The sequence below is a fragment of the Schistocerca americana genome, chromosome 2, assembly GCF_021461395.2.
Source record: "Schistocerca americana isolate TAMUIC-IGC-003095 chromosome 2, iqSchAmer2.1, whole genome shotgun sequence".
In the NCBI taxonomy this organism is placed as follows: domain Eukaryota; kingdom Metazoa; phylum Arthropoda; class Insecta; order Orthoptera; family Acrididae; genus Schistocerca; species Schistocerca americana.
In genome coordinates this window covers 459,825,535-459,850,204 of record NC_060120.1, presented here as the reverse complement: position 1 = coordinate 459,850,204, position 24,670 = coordinate 459,825,535, and the positions used below count along the sequence as shown (strand labels likewise).

At 44.2% G+C, this 24,670-nt stretch overlaps 1 protein-coding gene across 1 annotated transcript in view; it reads left to right on the top strand.

Moving 5' to 3' along the window:
* LOC124594093 (sialin-like) overlaps window positions 1-24,670 on the top strand; it is a 69,477-nt gene that overhangs the window by 19,309 nt on the left and 25,498 nt on the right. Inside the window, exons 5-6 of the mRNA XM_047132444.1 lie at window positions 9,586-9,718; window positions 12,793-13,034. Coding sequence (XP_046988400.1) covers window positions 9,586-9,718; window positions 12,793-13,034 — 375 coding nt within the window. The remainder of the gene's footprint in view (window positions 1-9,585; window positions 9,719-12,792; window positions 13,035-24,670) is intronic.

Genomic DNA, 24,670 nt, shown 5'->3' with positions numbered 1-24,670 from the left:
GTACGCGTCATGGCAAGTCATCCTAGGCCTACATTTCAGCAAGTTAATGCCCATCTGCATACAGCGAGAGTTTCTACTCCCTCTCTTTGTGCTTACCAAATCCTACCTAGGCCAGAAACGCCGCTGGATCTACCCCCCCCCCCCCCCCTCTCTCCCACCAAATTAAGAACGTTTGGAACATTGTGGGCAGTGCCGTCGGACCATCTCGGGATTTTCACAATGTAACGCGTCAATTGGATACAAAATTTGGCATGAAATCCCGCACGAGACATCCAACAACCCTATCAATCAGTGCCAAGCCGAATAACTGCTTGCATAAGCGCCAGAGGTGGACCAATAAATTACTGACTTGCTCATTTAGAGAACCTCTTTAACCTGAACAAATCATCGAATTTTTCTGAAACTATAATTATTTGTTTGTCTATACGTGTAAATTACATCTACCGATTTCCGTCCCATCCGGGTAATTTCTTCGTGGTGTGTCTTTTTTTGTCTTACAGTACGTATTATACACTGAAGAGCCAAGGAAAATGGTAACCTGCCTAATATCGTGTAGGGCCCTTGCCAGCTCGCAGAAATGCCGCAACACGACGTGGTATGGACTCAATTAATGTCTGACGTAGTGCTGGAAGGAACTGACACCACAAATCCTGCAGAGAAGTCCATAAATCTGTAAGAGGGGATGGAGATTTCTTCTGTACAGCGAGTTGTAAGACATCCCAGGTATGCTCAATAATGTTCATGTCTGTGGAATTGGGTGGGCAGCGGTAGTATTTAATCTCGGAAGAGTGTTCCTGGAGCCACTCAGTAGCAATTCTGGACGTGTGGAGTGTCGAATTGTCCTGCTGGAATTGCCCAAGTCCGTCGGAACGCACAATGCAAATGAACGAATACAGGTGGCCAGACAGGAGCTTACGTAAGTGTCATCTGTCAGAGTCGTATCCAGACGTATCAGGGGTCCCATATCACTCCAACTGCACACGCCCCACACCGTTACAGAACCTCTACCAGCTTGAACAGTCCCCTGCTGACATGCAGGGTCCGTGGATTCATGAGGTTCTCTCCATACCCGTACACGTCCATCCCGTCGATACAATTTGAAACGAGACTCGTCCGACCAGACAACATGTTTCCAGTCATCAACAGTCCAATGCTGGTATTGGCGGTCTCAGGCGAGACGTAATGTTTTGTGTCGTGCAGTCATCAAGGGTACACGAGTGAGCCTTCGGCTCCGGAAGCCCATATCGATGATGTTTCGTTGAATAGTTAGCACGTTGACACTTGTTGATGGCCCAGCACTGAAATCTGCAACAATTTGCGGAAGGGTTGCACTTCTGTCACGATGAACGATTCTCTTCAGTCGTTGTCGGTCCCGTTCTTGCAGGATCTTTTTCGGCCGCAGCGATGTCGGAGATTTGAAGTTTTACCATATTCCTGATATTCACGATACACTCGTGAAATGGTCGCACGGAAAATCCCCACTTCGTCGCTACCTCGGAGATGCTGTGTCCCATCGCTTGTGTGCCGACTATAACACCACGTTCAAACTCACTTAATATTGATAACCTGCCAGTTTAGCAGCAGTAACCCATCTATCAACAGCGCCAGACAATTTTGTCTTATGTAAGTGTTGCCGACCGCAGCGCCGTATTCTGCCTGTTTACATATCTCTGTATTTGAAATACACATGCCTATACCAGTTTCTTTGGCGCTTCACTTTAGATGCAATCGAAGGAACACAGTTTTCCCTCAGTAGCTGATACCAAATGCGCTGTGGGCACAAATCTTCATTTCGTAAGTCTCAACTTGCTTTTGTTTGTTGTAAAAAATTTCAGTTTGCCAGATTTAGATTGCTTAGTCAGCATCATAATGAGACTTGCAAACATCTGTGGATGCTTATTGCAGCAATCTCCTAGCATCTGATAGTTAGCCTAGTCGTGATTTAGTCATCTGGAGGATAACGACATTCACCTTCTCAATTGACCCCATCCTTAATTGTATCTGGGAGGGGGAGGGGGGGGAGGGGTGTTAATGGCAGTCACCCACAACATTGCTGTAATGTGATCATGTGACTTGTTGGAAACAGTCAAAATTATTTAGGACATGCTAAGTGATGTAAGGGAGGCCAAGCTAAGATGTCTACATAATCTTACCCAGGGTAATTGTCGTCACTATATGGAGCTGTATCAACTATTACTTTTTTGCCAGCTTAGCACTGTCTCTATAAGATGACAGACATTTTCTACTGGAAGATAAAATTTGCACCCCACCTAGAAGTCGCTATAATGTTTGCCTGGCCTTGAGATGATGGCAACGTTTCTTAACTATGTGAATGTGTGGTACAACGTTCCAGTATGCTATTTCATCAATAAAATAGTTCCACCATCTTGGATTTTTTTAAATTTTCTGCTATAACCTCTATTGTAGATTCACCATCTTGGATTTTGGTTGACTGTTTGATTTTAATATTAGGCTTTGAGTGGTTGGAGAGGGAAGGTGCTACAAAGCCCAACTGGGATAATTTGACCATCTTGGTAATTTTCCATTAGCACAATTAGGTTAGTTCTGCTATTTTGAATGTCGATTGATTGGAGAAGAGAGGGAAAGGAAAAATGCAGAATGACTTGATGATGTTATTGATAAAGATGATGTCACTGGTAAAATTTAGTACATCACTGAGAACGAGGGTCTGACTTATGATATCATTGCCCTGTATTTAGGCAAGTGGTGAAGTTCTTCTCAGGTGTTAGTCATCTACATCTACATCTACATCCATACTCCGCAAGCCACCTGACGGTGTGTGGCGGAGGATACCTTGAGTACCTCTATCGGTTCTCCCTTCTATTCCAGTCTCGTACTGTTCGTGGAAAGGATTGTCGGTATGCCTCTGTGTGGTCTCTAATCTCTCTGATTTTATCCTCATGGTCTCTTCGCGAGATATACGTAGGAGGGAGCAATATACTGCTTGACTCCTCGGTGAAGGTATGTTCTCGAAACTTCAACAAAAGCCCGTACCGAGCTACTGAGGGTCTCTCCTGCAGAGTCTTCCACTGGAGTTTATCTACCATCTCTGTAACGCTTTCGCGATTACTAAATGATCCTGTAACGAAGCGCGCTGCTCTCCGATGGATCTTCTCTATCTCTTCTATCAACCCTAACTGGTACGGATCCCACACTGCTGAGCAGTATTCAAGCAGTGGGCGAACAAGCGTACTGTAACCTACTTCCTTTGTTTTCGGATTGCATTTCCTTAGGATTCTTCCAATGAATCTCAGTCTGGCATCTGCTTTACCGACGATCAACTTTATATGATTATTATTATTATTATTATTATTTCGTTTGGCATCAAGGATACATTACTTGAATTGAACAGCAATGATGTTACTGGTAACACAATATGCATGTACTACAAATAAAATAGATTACATTCATTTATGGTAATAAAAGTCTTAGATTAGATCGATAAATCAATAATATACATATGGATAAAAACACTAGGATGAGTTACATGTAAAAGAAAAATGTGGTTTTTATAAACAGTAATATTGACAAACAGAGCTTGAAGTTGTAATAAAAACTATAGGTTAATATCTAAAGTATCCAGCCAGGAGATTGCTTCCTCAGAGACCTCATGTATGCTGGTCAGAGTTGCAGCATATTTCCGTAGGGGACACTCTGTGACTATGTGGTGTATTGTTTGTCGTTGGTGTCCCCAGTCACACTTGGCACTTTCAGCGATTCCCCACTTATGCTTCAAGTCCTGCCATCGTCCGTGCTTGGTGCGTACGCGATTTAGGGTGGTCCACGACCTCCTAGGTAAGTGGAATCCAGGAGGGACTCGTGTAGGATCAGCAATGAGACCTGCAGAATCGGGATTGGCTGCGAACCATTCTTCCCGCCATGCTGTTTCTGGTTGGAATCCTTCAGCAGTAAGCCTTTTTCCAAGTCTCCAGGAGGGTTTCCTGGACTTAAGACGTAGGCTTTGAGTGACATCACAGTCCTGGTGTAGCGGTAACTCGGGATTCTTGGAGCATTTCTCCCGTTCCCTTTTCAACGCTGCTTGACGTCGTAACTTCGGTGGTGCAATATTAGACAGAACAGGTAGCCATTCTGTGGGTGTGGATTTTATTGTCCCGGATACGCTTCTCATGGCTACATTCAGCTGCGTGTCTACCATGGCTGTATGGGCGCTGTTCAGCCATACTGGGCTGCAATATTCTCCAACAGAGTATACAAGTGAGAGGGCAGTTGTTTTGAGTACTGATGCCTTAGCTCCCCAGCTTGTTCCGGAGAGTTTGTGTAATATATTGTTTCTGGTCCTCATTTTTAAAGCTGTTTCAGTTAGGTGTTTTCTATATGTTAGCGAACGATCCAAGGTCACACCGAGATATTTTGGGAATGGGTTATATAACAGCAACTGATTTCTAAAGGAAATTTGCGGTTTATAGAGAGCATGCCTATTACTCAGATGGAAGGTGGAGGATTCAGTTTTATTTCTGTTTACTTTGAGTCGCCATCCATTAAAAAATTCATCTAGAATTCGCAGATCCTGAGTGAGAGTCATTTCTGAAGTTGTAAAATCGTTAGCCTGCGTCACCAAGGCTATGTCATCAGCATAGATAAATGTTGTTGCTTTCGTTTCTGGCAAGTCAGCGACATATAAATTGAAAAGTAGGGGGGCCAATACTGATCCTTGTCGTAGTCCGTCATTTAAATTGTATACCTTGCTTACTTGACCTTTTAGGTGAACTTGGAATTTCCTGTTTATGATCATTCCATTTTAAATCACTCCTAATGCGTACTCCCTGATGATTTATGGAATTAACTGCTTCCAGTTGCTGACCTGCTATTTTGTAGCTAAATGATAAGGGATCTATCTTTCTATGTATTCGCAGCACATTACAATTGTCTACATTGAGATTCAGTTGCCATTCCCTGCACCATGCGTCAATTCGCTGCAGATCCTCCTGCATTTCAGTACAATTTTCCATTGTTACAACCTCTCGGTACACCACAGCATCATCTGCAAAAAGCCTCAGTGAACTTCCGATGTCATCCATAAGGTCATTTATGTATATTGTGAATAGCAACGGTCCTATGACACTCCCCTGCGTCACACCTGAAATCACTCTTACTTCGGAAGACTTCTCTCCATTGAGAATGACATGCTGCGTTCTGTTATCTAGGAACTCCTCAGTCCAGTCACACAATTGGTCTGATTGTCCATATGCTCTTACTTTGTTCATTAAACGACTGTGGGGAACTGTATCGAACGCCTTGCGGAAGTCAAGAAACACGGCAGCTACCTGTGAACCCGTGTCTTTGGCCCTCTGAGTCTCGTGGACGAATAGCGCGAGCTGGGTTTCACAGGATCGTCTTTTTCGAAACCCATGCTGATTCCTACAGAGTAGATTTCTAGCCTCCAGAGAAGTCATTATACTCGAACACAATACGTGTTCCAAAATTCTACAACTGATCGACGTTAGAGATATAGGTCTATAGTTCTGCACATCTGTTCGACGTCCCTTCTTGAAAACGAGGATGACCTGTGCCCTTTTCCAATCCTTTGGAAAATGGTCCAGATTTTTCACTGCCTTCCTACTGATGTATAATGTTCTTCTAAGTACACTAGTGTTCTGGAATGAAATTTGAGCTTCAACCGGTAATCTTTAGCATCTGGCTCTAACAACTGAAGCCAAAGGTCTTTCTGCAGAGGTAACACCAGTTCCAGCCATATCACCTAGGTTAAACGCTGTTGGGCTTTTCTAGCACTTGGATGGGTCACAGTCCCGGTCTGCCGGGTGCTGTAGGCGAGCGTGGTGCACTCAGCCCTTGTGAAGCCAATTGAGAAGTAGCGGCTCTGGTCACTAAAACTGACAACGGCTGGGAGAGCGGCGTGCTGACCACACGCCCCTCCATATCCACATCCAGTGACATCTAAAGGCAGAGGATGACACGGCGGTCGGTCGGTACCGTTGGGCCTTACGAGACATGTTTGGACGGGGGTTTCTAATAACTAAAACAATAATTTTAAATACTGAATTTGCATTTTGGTATTAATTTTATGGTTTATTCAGTCTGTTTTATGGACTATATTCGCTTGAAGTGACTAACATTCCTTGTTCCAGATTTGTCAACGTCACACTCAAGCGTAAGGCTACTAACTAGAAAAATACTTCTATTCGTAAAAAGGATAGAGATATGATACTGACATCTCTTCATATGAAGTAACGTAGTAAAAACTTAAAGAAGGTAGTGCCTACATGCTACGCAAACTGGTAATTGTCATTACCTTTTATACAGCTGTGAGGCATTTTAGAAGCATCTATTTATGAAACACTGTGGTTACTGAAAATGTTAACTGGTTAGCACATTAGTGAATTATGTTCAAGCTACTCAAAGACTTCATGGTTACTGTTGCGGGAAAAAAAGAAACCGAGTGAACCGCTGCTAGAGTAATCAAATAGGAAATCATTGCAGCGGTGTCAACTAGGATTCACACACTAGAGTAAGTCTGTTAGAAAAGTCATAACGATGTTCTTATGTGAACGTCAAAGGATTTGACTCATCGTCTTGCTTACTGTAATTCAATATATAAACGCCGACAGACACCTTGAGAAATTCGTTCTGAGCCATTTAGAATCAGAGGAGTAAACGGTTGTGAAATAGGGTGTTTATTGCACAACATCCCAGTCTACAAACTGCACGGTCGAACGGTCTGTTTTCTCTACAACGTTTGTTATGCTCTTTCGAACCACAAGTTCAGCACCAATTTCTTCCTTTTCAACAATCTGAAGGAGAACAGAGGGTAAATGCTGCTGTGTACGACTAGTCAAGGGGGTTAGGCCCAGGGACGTGTGACATGAAACACAAAATTTGATGGCCCGCCTCGCCAGATGCCCGGAAAATGATGGGCTTATTGTGAAAAATTACCGTATGTCTGCGCAATATTGAAAGTAAGTTTTAAGAATAAATATGCATTAGTATACGAGTACGTCTGAAAAAAAGCTGTAATTTCACTTTCGAAGTACGAATCGTTAATTCATCAGTGTACACTTAGGAAGTTCGCCTCGTTAGTTGAGCGATCTGCGCGTCTAACTGCCATGCCCGGGTTCGCTTCCCGCTAGGGTCGGAGATCTCTGTTCGTTGACTGGGTGTAGTGTTGCCCTCATCATCATTTCATAACCATCGACACGCACGCCGCCCAGTGTGGCGTCAACTGAAAAGACTTGTTTCTAGGTGGCAGAACTTCTCCAATTGGGGACTTCCGGTCATGAATACCTTAAATTATTTTATTTCATACACTTAGGAATTTCTGACATCAGGAGTGAAATACCTACTCATACCTAGAGAAGACAGAAAAAAACATTTGGGTTATCCACAACAGCAAGTCAATAACATCAAATATCGCATGTTTTCAGATCACGCTACATTGAGTAATGTGCTCAAGGGATTCGGCATGGAAAGCATCGATTTAAACCTGCCACCATTTGCCTGTCGAAATTACAGAAACTCTTTTAGTTTTGGTGATGGACGATGCGAAATAAGCTTTGATGAAACTTGTGCAAATATCGTGAAATGAAAAGAAACGTTGTAATGGTCAATAAAAGTCGGCTACTATTTGTCGCCGAAGTCATGGGAATTCAGTGGCTTTCGAATATAGAATATCAGAAATATGCTAAGACTAAAAAACTAAAGACAAATAACTACTTTTGAGTTGGTTTTCTAGGTATAGGATAATACCATGGCTTCTTAAAACTTCGTAAAACTCCTGTATTTCCACGTAATAGTCTAGACGTTCCCAGCTGAATAATGCTCTAATGGCAGTTAGGAGGTGCATGGTGCGTAGTGTTGTTGGAATTGCGTGACTTGTATTAAATCGACCAGTGCAGAATTCCAACTACGCAAAGATCGATCTCAACGTCGACCAACAACGTCGATTGTAGCAACGGTCATGCGACTTTTTGACCACACTGTAAGACTTCAGGAGAGGTGGAAAAGAAAATCGAAAAACAGGAACTGAGCTGCGGAAGAAGGAAACGAAGCAGACTGCGCAAAAGAAATATATAACAAAATGTTTCAGGAAAATGGAAACAACTGGCCAAATATGACCTCTATCAAAAGAAGAGAAAGATGGCGAAACTTTCCTCATTAGGGACAAGCAACAAGGTACCAGTCGGGAATGCTACACAGTTTCTGAATCAGGTAGACTGCAAACATAAGGAACTCAGAATCTACCCTTATAAATTAACAATTGCAACCACTCTTGGTCCGCTTTAACCAAGTCCTGTGGATTGGATTCACTACAACCTAATCAGGTGACTACTAGGAAGCCTTCCAGATCAAATACGAAATTGAAACTTCCTGGCAGATTAGAACTGTGTGCCGGACCGAGACTCGAACTCGGGACCTTTGCCTTTCGCGGGCAAGTGCTCTACCAACTGAGCTACCCACGCACGATTCACGACTGGCGGAAGTAAAATTGTGAGGATGGGTAGTTCAGTTGGTAGAGCACTTGCCAGCGAAAGGCAAAGGCCCCGGGTTCGAGTCTCGGTCCGGCACACAGTTCTAATTTGACAGGAAGTTTCAAAACCTACGCACACTGCGCGGCAAAATTTCGTTCTGGAAATTCGAAATCACTGTACTTGTGGAGTGCAGAGAGTGCTCTACAAACGACAACAGTCCAGTACTTTGTTGTACGCTCCTTTCTATATGATTAATGCTCACAACCGATAGCAGCTTGTACATATTACGTTTCTACGATCCCACAGCAATCATTGCAGCCTTACATTTTCTGCTTTCTGATAGCTTACAAGGTCACCCTTCCTTATTAAATATGCGAAAGTATTTAAAGTGATATGACCTTGGATCAGAGCAGAAACTCATCACACTCAGTGATTTTATTTTGCAGAATAGAACAATACAAAGCATTCTCAACTAAGTTCGGGAGTATCTAGGAACTAGTTATCAATATCTCATTGACAGTTGAATAGAAAAACCATTTTTGGAGACATTTATGCTTCGAGGTATGTTAATATATCTACTCACATAACATATACTTCTTGCATTATTTTAAACTATGGGAACGATTCGAAAAATGTCATTGCACGTTTAGATTCCATAAGCGTCTATTTGCATGTGAATATGGTTTGAAAACTGACGGCACTGTCTTTTAAATAGATGTAATTTCCCGCTTGTAGCTTCAGTTTGCATCGTCCACTAGGAAATTTATGTGTTTGGTTGATTTGGGGAAGAACCCAAAGACCAAGGTCATCTCTCCCATCGGGTTAGGAAATGATGAGGGAGAAAGTCGGTCGTGCCCTTTCAAAGGAACCATCCCGGCATTTGCCTGAAGCGATTTAGGGAAATCACGGAGAACCTGAATCAAGGTGGCCGGAGGCGGGTTTGAACCGTCATCCATCCGAATGCGAGTCCAGTGTGCTAACCACTGCGCCACCTCGCTCGGTGAAATTTGTGTGCGAATATGCTTTCAAACTGATGTCACTGTCTTTTTAATGCATACAGTTCTCCACATGCAGGTTCACCTCACATCATACACTAAGAAACGTTACCTCTATGTTTCAGAGCGGACTCATCTCATCGCTGACGTATCTGTTTTCCTGGATCAGTGGCGTTGCATTTGGATGGTTGTCGCAGACGTTGCGAGCCAAAGGCATTCTCTCACATCTCACGTGCTACCGGCTCTTCAATGGAATAAGTAAACATTTATGTAGTCTGTGTGGAGTCAAATTTTCAAATGTGTGTATGACGAACTTTTTATATGAAGACAGCTGTTACAACGCTATACTTACCTACTGCCGGCCAGTGTGGCCGAGCGGTTCTAGGCGCTTCAGTCTGGAACCTCGCGACCGTTGCGGTCGCAGGCTAGAATCCTGCCTCGGGCATGGATGTGTGTGATGTCCTGAGGTTAGTTATGTTTCAGTAGTTCTAAGTTCTAGGGGACTGATGACCTCAGATGTTAAGTCCCATAGTGCCCAGAGCCATTTAAACCATTATTAAACTTACCGACTTTTCCTGCTGGCGAAAATATTTTGTAAAACACGTTGTGTAATACGAAAATTCCATCATCTCCAGTAACTTACGTTTCTGTCCAAATCTGTATGTGCTATAATTTTTGGCGTGATATAGTTCAAATGGTTCAAATGGCTCTGAGCACTGTGGGACTTAACATCTGTGGTCATCAGTCCCCTAGAACTTAGAACTACTTAAACCTAACTAACCTAAGGACATCACACACATCCATGCCCGAGGCAGGATTCGAACCTGCGACCGTAGTAGTCGCGCAGTTCCGGACTGAGCGCCTGAACCGCTAGACCACCGCGGCCGGCTGATATAGTTCCACAAAGATTTATGACAGACAAAGTCTTATGTTCAGTAACTTTTCATATGATTTGTTTTAAATTAAATCACGTATCTACACATCCTGCCCACATTTATTTAAATGCATGATAGTGGCTATGTAAGACATCATTATGTATATTTTATATGAGGGCTATTCGGAAAATAAGGTCTGATCGGGCATGAAATGGAAAATACAGTAAAAATCCGATGAAGCTTTGCAGACATGCGTTGGGCAATGTCTCTAGCATACCTGTCTATCGCGTCATGTCGCTTTTTTCAGTTCTGACTGCACAGTGAGCACATAAAGATTCCTACAAAATAGTGTCTCCGGCAAGTATGAGTGCCTGGTGAAAGATTTCGCCTGAATTCATGCAACCCACATAACATAAGTGAAAATTCTCGGCCGCCCTCTGCAGGGGCAATGAAGACGCCCCTGCAGCGTTTTCTATGGAAAGTGTTTAATCACCCACCATGAAGCCCGTAGTTGGCTCCCCTCAGTTTCCACTCCGCTCACATGAGCCGCTGGCTATGAAGACGACATTTTGGCACAGACAACGAGTTGCAAACCAGTGTAGAGAATTGTGGAAAGCACAGGCGGTTGCCTTCTGCGACGAGGATATTGGAAAATTGGTACAACACTGCGGCAAATGTCTAAGTCGGATCCGCTGTGTATAGAAGCAGCTGGAAAGTGTAGCAAACTGTTACAAATAAAACATTTTTGATTTTCGCTGTGGTTTCCGTTTCGTGACCGATCGGACCTTACTTTCCGAACAGCCCTCGTAGTATGTATACAATAACGCATATCTGTCATGTTTTTTAGTCGGTAAGATTTGTTTGAATGAGTGCAATGGGACAGCTAATTGTGGGTTTTCCTTTTATTACACTACTGGCCATTAAAATTGCTACACCACGAAGATGACGTGCTACAGACGCGAAATTTAACCGACAGGAAGAAGATGCTGTGATATGCAAATGATTAGCTTTTCAGAACATTCACACAAGGTTGGCGCCGGTGGCGACACCTACAACGTGCTGACATGAGGAAAGTTTCCAACCGATATCTCATACACAAACAGCAGTTGACCGGCTTGCCTGGTGAAACATTGTTGTGATGCCTCATGTAGGGAGGAGAAATGCGTACCATCATGTTTCCGACTTTGATAAAGGTCGGATTGTAGCCTATCGCGATTGCGGTTTATCGTATCACGACATTGCTGCTCGCGTTGGTCGAGATCCAATGACTGTCAGCAGAATATGGAATCGGTAGGTTCAGGTGGGTAATACAGAACGCCGTGCTGGACCCCAACGGCCTCGTATCACTAGCAGTCGAGATGACAGGCATCTTATCCGCACGGCTGTAACGGATTGTGCAGCCACGTCTCGATCCCTGAGTCAACAGATGGAGACGTTTGCAAGACAACAACCATCTGCACGATCAGTTGGACGACGTTTGCAGCAGCATGGACTATCTGCTCGGAGACCGTGGTTGTGGTTACCCTTGACGCTGCACCACAGACAGGAGCGTCTGCAATGGTGTACTCAACGACGAACCTGGGTGCACGAATGGCAAAACGTCATTTTTTCGGATGAATCCAGGTTCTGTTTACAGCATCATGATGGTCGCATCCGTGTTTGTCGACATCACGGTGAACGCACATTGGAAGCGTGTATTTATCATCACCATACTGGCGTGATGGCATGGGGTGCCATTGGTTACACGTCTGGGTCACCTCTTGTTCGCATTGACGGCACTTTGAACAGTGGACGCTACATTTCAGATGTGTTACGACCCGTGACTCTACACTTCATTCGATCCCTGCGAAACCCTACATTTCAGCAGGATAATGGACGACCGCATGTTGCAGGTTCTGTACGGGCCTTTTTGGATACAGAAAATGTTCGACTGCTGCCCCGGCCAGCACATTCTTCAGATCTCTCACCAATTGAAAACGTCTGGTCAATGGTGGCCGAGCAACTGGCTCGTCACAATACCCCAGTCACTACTCTTAATGAACTGTGGTATCGTGTTGAAGCTGTATGGGCAGCTGTACATGTACACGCCATCCAACTTCTGTTTGACTCAGTGCCCAGATGTATCAAGGCCGTTATCACGGCCGGAGGTGGTAGTTCTGGGTACTGATTTCTCAGGATCTATGCACCCAAATTGCGTGAAAAGTAATCACATGTCAGTTCTAGTACAAGGATGGGCATGTCATTTGGCAAATGTATGTTGAGCATATGCTAACGGCACTGATTAGCGATAATAACTTTACTGATTCGTGTGTAGCTTGTAGATGTTTCCTGAAGAAGACTTTACAATCCTATAATTACTAATAATAAGGCATTGCTGTACCTGTGCAGCGTATCACACAGTTTGGCTTAAGTAAAATGGTGATGCTGCATCGGTTAACGAGCTCCTTTTGGTTTCAGCTAGCATCGGTGCAGCTGCGTGCCTGGTGGCGATAACCCTGGTCGAGTGCCAGACTCAGGTGATCGTGGTCCTCCTCGTACTGGTGCTGGTGGCCAACAGCGGTCTCTACGGAGGCAGCTACCTCAACCACGTTGACCTGGCTCGGAACTTCGCTGGAACGATTGCTGGGATTTTGCACTTGCTCATGAATTCCACCGGGATTTTCACGCCACTTGTCATCGGAGCTCTGACGAAAGGAAACGTGAGTATTTGTACTAATCTGTGGTCTTGTATACGAAAAGCGACCCTTTGTGGGCAACTAAATTGTAAGTGAAGTGAATGTCGAATGACTAGGGCCTCCCATCGGGTAGACCGTTCGCCTGGTGCAGGTCTTTCGAATTGACGCCCCTTAGGCGACTTGCGCGTCGATGGGGATGAAATAATGATGATTAGGACAACACAACACTCAGTCCCTGAGCGGAGAAAATCTCCGACCGAGCCGGGAATCGAACCCGGGCCCTTAGGATTGACACTCAGCTACCGGGGGAGGACAATTGTAAGTGGTATCGTACTCTATGGCGTGCCCTTGAGTTATTCTCGTTTTAAAGCAATTTATGCCTCTCTACCTTAGAATAAAGTGGTGATTTTTCTTAAAGTGTTGTGGAGTCCTCAAAATTTTGTTATTGGTCCTGTTTACTGCAGACAGATATACTGTGCATTTACCGTGTGGTCTTTATGTCCCAACTCCTCGGAGCAGCTACGGGTCAGACGAGACTGCTTCTTTGAAGAAACTTGTTTTTTTTGTTGGCTCTCTTTCCCTTGGATGACTTCACTGTAGTCGTTTTCACATTTGACTTGATTGATGACGAAGCGTTAGGTCGTGGAACAATGTATCTATGGCAATGCTTCGGGATTTTGTAATAATAGAAAATGATAGAAACTACTCTCGTAATACTACGATAGAGCTAAAGAGAGAGAGAGAGAGAGAGAGGGAGAGAGAGAGAGAGAGAGAGAGAGAGAGAGAGAGAGAAAGAAAGAAAGAAAGGGACTGTAATATTATATTCTGTTCACTTTCCTGTGAGGAATTATACCTTATTTTGTTTGCAAAAGTTGGTGAAATAATTCGTGCTGCACTAATTTCACACCACACTGCTAGTTTCGGATCATGCAGAAGCTCTTAGTGTAACTGACGAGTATTTTCACTACTCGATCGTCGAGTGTTCTGCCATTTCACGTACCCCGATGAATACATCCACACTTCATACAAGGATCATTTCAGGATTGACCTCTCTATCAAACACAGAGTGCGATAGGCAGCTGCAGTACTGATGTCGACCAACAATATCTTAATCTATCAGTCTACGGCTCTACGCACTAACAGTGTGAAAGTTATCAGATTGCATACCTGCACAGCTGTGTTAGCAGACGCTACTGAGACAGCAGTGTGAAGCCCTAAATGTTACAACGATTTTTTGGGACTTCCGTCTGAAACCGATACGGCATCCGCTGCAGTCAGACGCCCGGGGACCGTTCGCGGCGGTCATTGCCCTCCTCCCCGGTACTGTTCCACTCGCAATGCTGGGCAGAGCTTGCGGCGTACCTGAAGCACCCTATATAATACTTGTACTGTAATGATTCGATTCCTATAAAAAGAAATTCGTTTTCAAGACAGTATCAGAAACTAATGGTCGCAAAGTGGTCACTTCTCATACATTTTATTAGTTGTTGAAATATATTGCCTTCTGTAATTAGGCCCATCTAGCATTGCGTATCTACGAGAAGCTGTGTGGTCCACATGAAAGTCTGTCTTTAACCGTGGTGATATTACCGCTGCGTAATTTCTTCTGCCACAGATCTTATGATATGAACGAGAATCGCTGGTTAAAGGTACTTCTGAAAATTTCCCTTAGGCAGCGGTTGATATAGACCTGTGTTCACTGGGAGGATAAATTCCTGTCAGATCTGAAACCGAATGTCGCTGACAATGTATTTCCCTCGTCTTCTATCCCCGTCGGCTTGAATTTTTCTGAGGCCACTGTTCTTACACAGAGTTACATTACTGCGACTGTTATACGATTCCTTGAAGAAACAGTGCGCGTTGATAACCAACAAATCGGGTAACTTTATTCCCGATATTGCCATGGACACGTGCAAACGCCATAGCTCGCTTTTTCCAGTCTGTCTTGTTGGCCCATCTTACTGAGGTGGCTCAGCTCTTTATTACCATGACTTAGCCGGCAAAGAACGGTCACTTGAATGCCTGGTAATGTGTCAGAGTCGCCAAAGTTCCCTGCCAGCTGGCAGCACTGCATCCAGCTTTCAAATGCGAAGCACTGCAGGCGAGAACAGTAGTCTTCTATACAGCAGTGATAACAATGAGGCGTTATCATAGAGACGTATACAAAATTGCGTTACGTGATTGGACGAAGAAGACGCGTGAAGTAGCCGGACCAAGCCCACTGCAGCTGTCAGCGATCTCCTTCCATAAACTCTACTGCTGTTGCGCGCCATTAGCCGGCTGGGTGATTTCTACGACTGACCACAACCTCAGGTTAGTTTCGCAGATATTTTGACGGATCCGATCTGCCCATCTAAGGTCGACGATTTTCACTTAGGTGCAGGCCGTACCTGTCGGATCTACACTACTGGCCATTAAAATTGCTACTCCAAGAAGAAATGATGATGATAAAGGGGTATTGATTGGACAAATATATTATACTACAGCTGACATGTGATTACATTTTCACGCAATTTGGGTGCACAGATCCTGAGAAATCAGTACCCAGAACAACCACCTCTGGCAGTAATAACTGCCTTGATACGCCTGGGCATTGAGTGAAACAGAGCTTGGATGGCGTGTACAGGTACAGCTGCCCATGCAGCTTCAACACGATACCACAGTTCATCAAGAGTAGTGACTGGCGTATTGTGACGAGCCAGTTGCTCGGCCACCACTGACCAGACGTTTTCACTTTGTGAGAATGTGCTGGCCAGGGCAGCAGTCGAACATTTTCTGTATCCAGAAAGGCCCGTACAGGACCTGCAACATGCAGTCGTGCATTACCCTGCTGAAATGTAGGGTTTCGCAGGGATCGAATGAAGGGTAGAGCCACGGGTCGTAACACATGTGAAATGTAACGTTCGCTGTTCAAAGTGCCGTCAATGCGAACAAGAGGTGACCGAGACGTGTAACCAATGGTACCCTATACCATCACGCCGGGTGATACGCCAGTACGGCGATGACGAATACACGCTTCCAATGTGCGTTCACCGTGATGTCGCCAAACGCGGATGCGACCATAATGATGATGTAAACAGAGCCTGGATTCATCCGAAAAAAATGACGTTTTGCCATTCGTGCACCCAGGTTCGTCGTTGAGTACACTATCACAGGCGCTCCTGTCTGATACAACGCCGGCCGCGGTGTTCTCGCGGTTCTAGGCGCGCAGTCCGGAACCGTGCGACTGCTACGGTCGCAGGTTCGAATCCTGCCTCGGGCATGGATGTGTGTGATGTCCTTAGGTTAGTTAGGTTTAAGTAGTTCTAAGTTCTAGGGGACTGATGACCACAGCTGTTAAGTCCCATAGTGCTCAGAGCCATTTGAGCCATTTTGTGATACAACGTTAAGGGTAACCGCAGCCATGTTCTCCGAGCTGATAGTCTATGCTGCTGCAAACGTCGTCGAACTGTTCGTGCAGATGGTTGTTGTCTTGCAAACGTCCCCATCTGTTGACTTAGGGATCGTGACGTGGCTGCACGATCCGCTACAGCCATGCGGATAAGATGCCTGTCATCTCGACTGCTAGTGATACGAGGCCGTTGGTATCCAGCACGGCGTTCCGTATTACCCTCCTGAACCCACCGATTCCATATTCTGCTAACAGTCACGGGATCTCGACCAACGCGAGCAGCAGTGTCGCAATACGATAAACCGCAATCGCGATAGGCTACAATCCGACCTTTATCAAAGTCGGAAACGTGATGGAGCGCATTTCTCCTCCTTACACGAGGCATCACAACAACGTTTTACCAAGCAACGCCGGTCAACTGCTGTTTGTGTATGAGAAATCGGTTGGAAACTTTCCTCATGTCAGCACGTTGTAGGTGACGCCACCGGCGCCAACCTTGTGTGAATGCTCTGAAAAGCTAATCATTTGCGTATCACAGTATCTTCTTCCTGTAGGTTAAATTTCGCGTCTGTAGCACGTTATCTTCGTGGTGTAGCAATTTTAATGGCCACTAGTGTGGTTTCTCAGTTATATCCAGAGCCCGGGTTCCTTCCTGTGTAGGCGATTTTTGTGATTTAAGCGTAGACCAAGGACTGCAGTGTCTGCTCGACAGGATCATAGTTCAGTAGCTGCGACTTTGCCTCGCCGAAAGTACGACGTACAGTGTGACGTTTTTAGACATTATTTTACTGCTCTGGATTTTGAAAGTTAGTATGGAAGCTAGTAGGAGAAAACCGAGGCAGCCACCGGAGACTAGTATACTATGTACTCATAGATTTCTCGGAAGAATAATTGTGCAAAAGGTGTCAAAAATGGATTGACGAAAGACGAAGCTGCAGACATATTGGTCTGATTCAGAATCGTGTGTGTTCCTCTGAGAGTCGTGAAGGTTTCATACGCTAGGATGAGGAAGCTCTTGATCCTTTGTAAAGTACAGTAATTCTTAATACCTGTAAAATAATAGACACAACATAGTTATGGATAATACAATAATGAGATCAGTGAAAGCTATTTTTTGTTGGCACTTACCATCGTGTTGGTTTAAACAGGTCTTCTCCCCTCCCTTTTATTGGATTCTTTGAGACAACTGGACGATTCTGAGCTCTTTTCCGATACGCGACATCAAATGTTGTAGCATAGATTTCATTAAACGTTGGTCTACAGCTGGAATAACGTCTAGAAAAGTTTCAGCCACCTCTTTGTACACCCTGTTTTTTACATTCTTGTTCGTGAAATGAAACAACTAAATCTTGCTGTCACACGAAAACCACAAGAAAATTCATTGACTTCCTCAACGTAGCCCTTCACAGAAATCCACTAGTGCGTCCCAAGCAGGGAGGGTGGGATCGCCGGTTCCGAGAACTACAGGAAAGGAATGAAGGACTCGTTTCCAGGTGTGCACAGGCAGCATCTGCGGGATTCTCAGAATCTTCCAGCTTCTGGCAGCGCTCAATAGCCATCAGTATTATCGTTTTAAATGGGTGACTAATATTTTGTCCGGCGAATTGCATTTAGGAATTTTGCTAAGACATTACAGAGTATGTAGAATTGTAAAAAAAAAATTGAGAATTGTTTTAGATTTGATAACGGATTTTCATGTAGGTTTTGACGCTGATTTCAGAATTTCACGTAAGGTTTGTCTACAAAAAGGGTGAATCTTGGAGGAAAATCCTAAAAAAGGCCACTTTTTATATCAGTATTATTTATGTACAGTGTTAGTACACCATATTAAACATAGGTTAATCTCATACATAGAGTAAGATAAGTTGGTAAGGCTTCATTACAGCACTACTACAAGTCTTTGTAGTAACGTTTCCTTTTTCCTTCTAAACTTCTTTTTGTACTTTTCTTGCTGTGGAATTGAGGATTTTCTCTTTTTAACATCTAACAGTAGTCAGCCATCTTTTTCATGTCCCAGCGTCTTTGACACCTTCGTTCATTTCTTTTATGTCTTGATGGGATCGTTCTCCTTGTTCTTCACTGACAGATGCAAGATTTCCCGGAAAATAATTCAGATGATGATGAAGGAAATTAACTTTAACACTCATGTTGCAACCAAGCAATTTGTAGTCAATTAACAGATCGGCAACAATATTCTTTTAGTTTGGGTTTTTTTATTTCCTATAAAACTGTGTTGCCACTTGTTTAAGAGATTTCCATGCTTCCCTTTCCTGGTTTTTCATTTTCAAGTCGAAGTTTTCATCTTTCATAAGTTTTCTTTTACCAGGCCCAATAAATGTCCATTCTTTAAATTTTACCAGATACGGCGACTGATTTTGAAAGAATTAACAGTTTTTTTTTCTATCTGAATCGTTTTCATTTGACGGCCCGTCATACGTGACCATTAGTACCATAAAACGGTAAGCAAGTAAAGTGGCGCAGTGCTAAGGCACTGGACTCACATTATGGAGGACAGTGGTTCGGATCTGTATGGCTACACAGATCTAGGATTGATGACAAATGCCGGATGGTTCCCTGGAAAGGACAGGGACGATTTCCTTGTCCTGTGCGAGCTTCATCTCCGTGTCTAATGATCTCGTTGTCGACGGGACGTTGAACCCCAGTCCTCATTTCGTCTTTCATAAAGCGATACGTTTAAGCAATATAAGTAATATCGAAATTCAAATGTGAGCATCTTCAAGCAGAAGAAGCACGTAATATGTCTGGAGCAGCATTCTTTAGATGTGACGCGTTGCTCCGTCACGTACAAATGGTTTCCTTTGTAAGAGTGGACGTTCATCTTATCGATTAAGAAAACCCAATACGCGTTAGCCTTGATAAGTCTTGTCATATACACACTTGAGAGATATTGCCAACGGAACTGGCGGTATTGGGTAACTATAACCTAGGTAAGGGATTTTACACATTCTCACATGGTATGTACTGATCATTCTGAGCTGATATAACATTGGGCAACCTCTAGTACGAACAGCAGTTCGTCATGGTGTGGATTCTGAAGATGATGATGTTGAATATATTGGTTTTAGAGTGCTCAGCGGCTTAGTTTGGCCTTGCGAAATGTGAAGTTGTGCAATTTTTTGAATTGAGCAAAGGAGGCTTTCCTTACAAAAAAGAAGTTACTCTATTTGTATGCCAAGGGAATATATTAGTGACTTTTCGAAAAAAGTGTGACAACGTCAGCTTCTGGCAGGCCGCGAACGGCTGCCCTTTCGAACAAAATGTAAGGGAAGAGGCAATCTACTGCAGATAGCAACAATGCAAGCATCGCCCGTATCAGTAATGCTAAAAATTATATTGAACCAGTGAACATAAATCGCTTTAAAGGTAGTTCTTAAGCAATTAAGCAATTAAATTATCCAAATGCGACGAAAATTGGTAGATGTGGTATACAGCTACACAAATAATTAAACTTTCAGAAAAATTGGATGATATTTATTCAAGAGAAATAGCTTCACAAAATGAGCAAGTCAATAATGTATCTGTCCACCTCTGGCTCTCATACAAGCGATATTGGGCTGCTTCACACTGAATGACAGAATTGTTGGAAGTCCTCCTGAGGGATACCGTGAAACATTCGACACTACTGGTGCGTTAGATCGTCAAAATCCCGATATGGTTAGAGGGCCGTGTCCATAATGCTCCAAACGTTCTTCAAAGGGGAGTGCTACGGCGACTTTGCTGCCCAAGACAGGGTTTGGCAAGCACGAAGACAAGCGGAAGAAACTCAGGCCGTGTGTGTGTGCATGTATTATCTCGCTGAATTGTAAGCCAAGGATGGCTTACCATGAAGAACAGCAAAACGGGGCGTAGAAATCATCGACGTACCGCTGTGCTGTAAGGGTGGCGCAGGACAACCAAAGGGTCCTGCTATGAAATGGAATGGCGCCCGAGACCATCACTCCTGGTTGTCGGGCGTTATGGCGGGTAAATAAATAAATAAATGGCGTGCGACGAGGGCCTCCCGTCGGGTAGACCGCTCGCCTGGTGCAAGTCTTTCGATTTGACGCCACTTCGGCGACTTGCGCGTCGATGGGGATGAACACGACACCCAGTCCCTGAGCGGAGAAAGTCTCCGACCCAGCCGGAAATCGAACCCAGACCCTTAGGATTGACAGTCTGTCGCGCTGACCACTCAGCTACCGGGGGCGGACGGTATGGCGGGTGATTATCAGACTGGTTTACCACCACTGTCTGGGGTCTCCAGAAGTGTCTTCGGCCTGGAATCTCACTGACTGGAGTAGAATTGTCTTCAGTGATGAGTCCTGCTTAAAACTGAGCCCTGATGACCACCGAAGACATGTCTGGAGATTTCCCGGACAGTGGTGGGATACCAACCTGACTGTCGCCCACCATACGATCAAACGCCAGGAGTAATGGTCTGGGGTGGCATTTCTTTTCGTAGCAGGATCGCATTGGTTGTCATCTGCCGCAGTCTTATAGAACAGCGGTACGTCGACGATATTCTGCGCCCCGTTTTGTTGCCCTTCTCAGCAAGCCATCCTGGGCTTACATTTCAGCAAGATCATGGCCGCTCGCATGCGGCGAGAGTTTCGACTGCTTACCTTTCGGCTTGCCAAACCCTATCTTAATCAGCAAGGTCCAAGATCTCTCCCCAACTGAGAACGTTTGGAGCATTGTAAGCAGGGCTCTCCCATCTGCTAGGAATTTTGCCGATCTAAGGCGCCAGTTGGACAGAATTTGGCACGATATCCCTCAGGAGGACATCCAACAACTCAGTCAATGCTAAGCCGAATAACTGCTTGCATAAGGGCCACAAGTAGACCAACGCGTTATTGACTTACTCGATTTATGAAGCTCTTTCTCTTGAATAAGTCAGCCAATTTTTCTGAAATTGTAATGATATGTTTGTCTGCACATGTACATCACATCTACAGATTTCCATCCCATTCGGACAAGTCCTTCGTGATATGCCAGTTTCTTTTTTTTTCTTTTTTTTAGCTTAAAGTGTATAATGGGAGATGTGGGCCTGGTGCTTTATTAGCAGACTTTCAGTATTTGGCTTCAGTTTTTATGTATTTATACAACGTACGTCAGTTTCTCAATGACATTCCACTTCAACTCTGAATAGGGTGCACGGGAGTCTCCAATATAGCCAGACGTGATTCCACCTCTTCTTTTTTTGTGGGGATAAATGAAGAAAAGTGTGTTCAGCTCCCCTTTACGTAGTGACATACAAGAAGTGAACAACGGAGTAACAACTGCCATCACGTACATCGAGTTAAGTTTATGACGAATTTAGCTACCGTCTAGATATTGTTCGTGCTGTTTCTGGAGGACGCAAAGAGCATTTGTAATAACATACCTAAAACTTTAGGATTTTACGAGTATTTTGCAATTCGGCCCATTGTTGTAGTATGTTTTTATCAATAAATATACAGTTTGGAAATCAAATCATTCTTTTTACAACACCCTCCATCTTCTCCTGAGACACACAATGCCTGCGTTAATGAATTATTGATACAGCAGTTACTGCCACCATGTACACTAATGGTAGTTTGATTCACATTATATCGGAACCACTGGAGAACTGAAGACGTGAGACGATTTAATATATTACATGGGTCAAACCTCTGTAACTAACTCACAATTACAATTTTTAAACAGATGCATTCCTGCAAATGTTTTTAGAACAGCTCATACTATCTGTCTAGACCACATCACACCCATCGCAGCCATATTTCCGCCATGCACATCCTTCTCAGCTGCGGACGGTATCTGTTTTTCCACCGGTGGCCGAATGGCGCCATTAAATAGACGTGGGTATGTAATATTGACTACTTGCAAGTGGCTTGAAGTCTAAATAAAAATCCGCCACAGCTAGACATGACTGTAACAAGATTTTTGAATAACAGATTTAATTTCTTCAACATTCATGCCTTTATCGATGTTTCAGAAGAATCTTTGGCTGTGAACCTTATGCATAGAAAAATAAACCTCTAACAATGACATTTTCACTCTGCAGCGGAGTGTGCGCTGATATGAAACTTCCTGGCAGATTAAAACTGTGTGCCGGACCGAGACTCGAACTCGGGACCTTTGCCTTTCGAAGGCAAGTGCTCTACCAACTTTTTTCTTTTTTTTTCGTTTCTTTGTTGATCTCATTTTGTTCTATTTTGTTCGTTGTATATGATCGGGGCGGACGTCTCATGACACCCGTTCAGGTTGTTCATTGAACCGTTCACTCAGTTTTTTTTATTACAGACGGCAGCTAAAGCCTCTGACCGAACAATACTGAGCTACCCAAGCACGACTCACGCCCCGTACTCACAGCTTCAGAGACTAGATACTGGCAGAAGTGAAGCTGTGAGGACGGGGTGTCGGTCGTGCTTGGATAGCTCAGTTGGTAGAGCACTTGCCCGCGAAAGGCAAAGGTCTCGAGTTCGAGTCTCGGTCCGGCACACAGTTGTAATCAGCCAGGAAGTTTCATATACCTCTAACTTTTTTCATTTAACGTACACTCGTATTTACTAATATCTTTGAACTTGTAGCTGGTTTCATTTCCGAGAGAATCCAGTTTCAGCCAGTATTGCAAATATGTTTGTGCGATTAAAATAAGTTGCGACTTTTGACAATTCGTCCCGATTGAGGTGACATGATGAGTTTGCCCACGTAACCCCCACCTCCCCTCCACCTCATGATACAATTGTTTTCCTTCCCGCACCATCAGGAATTTGGCAGATGTAGCGCACCATGTTGCCACCCCGTCGGTGAACAATAGCACGTGTTATCAAGTATCTGTCGCTTGAGTGTTCGTCTCGTCTCGTTGTGAAGCGCAGTGTTTTTAAGAGAATTGTAGGTTTTGTGCTCGTCAACTGTCGCTGCGAACTAGCGTTTTTTGTATTGCCGTTGTTTTAGTAACAGTGTGATATGTTTCAAGAGGAGGCCTGGCATATAAGCGACCGTCTGAGAACACGTTCTCTGGCTTCAACCATATCGAAGGTTGTAACGAAAATTCCAATCCACGGACCAGGTCATGAGTTAGTATATCATCGACAGAAATTGCTTAATGCCCTGGAGATGCAATTATCTGTATGGCGTGACGAGCGTTTCATTCAGCGATGACCCGTGGCTTCACGAGACATTGACAATAGAACGGATGGACCGCACAGCTGAAGGAATCATAAAAGCAACGTTAGGAATGGGAAGGGTGGCGGGGTAGCCGTCCTTCACGTTGCCTCGGCTCGTGGCCTCATTTCAAACTGTTTATAGCAGTTTTATTGCAGAAAGAAAAGTGACTACCCTGAGGAAATGAATGCCCCATATTTCACGGAATATTTTTTCAATTTTCTGCTACAAAATGTTTCCCCCAAATCAACGATAGCAATAAACGAAGCGCCATGTCACTCCGTTGTTAAAGCTCCGACAGTGCAGGGGGGGAAACCAGATATTTTTCTGCGGACACGGAATTAGACCTGGTATGAATAAGGCTGAATTAATGTAACTTACTGAACTGTTGAACCCAAAAAGACCATGCTACCAGGTCGACGGAGAGACGGTGAGAGGACATAGTCTCATCAGGCTTTCCCCATACCACTCTTATTTAAACCCTGTTAAATTTGGGTGGACTAAGGGAAAAGTTAAGTGCCAGGAAAATGGTTCAAATGGCTCTGAGCACTATGGGACTTAACTTCTGAGGTCATCAGTCCCCTAGAAAATAGAACTACTTAAACCTAACTGATCTAAGGACATCACACACATCCATGCCCGAGGCAGGATTCAAACCTGCGACCGTAGCGGTTGCGCGGCTCCAGACTGTAGCGCCAGAACCGCTCGGCCACAGCGGCCGGCCGTGCCAGGAAACAAAAGACATTCTGTCTCAGTAAGGTGTAAATGCTGACCAAAGAAGCTATTTTGAACTTTACCCCACAGGACTAATCTCGAGTTGTGGGTGATATTAAGAGCCGGCCTAAGTGGCCGAGCGGTTCTAGGCGCTACAGTCTGGAACAGCGCGACCGCTACGGAGGTGGATCAGTGAAGGATTGCTATAGAAGCAAATCTAAGAAACGGCGATTTGTTAGATCCGGTTCCGAATGCGCGGATAATGGCGATGATTCTTCCCTTGGAGTCGCAATATTTCCACGTTAATCGTATGTACAAAATGTTCACTGACGTAAATGCTCTGTTCGGCGTTGTCACTTATTACTTACTATAATGATACACACTCCACAGACGCAGCTGTAAATAGTAA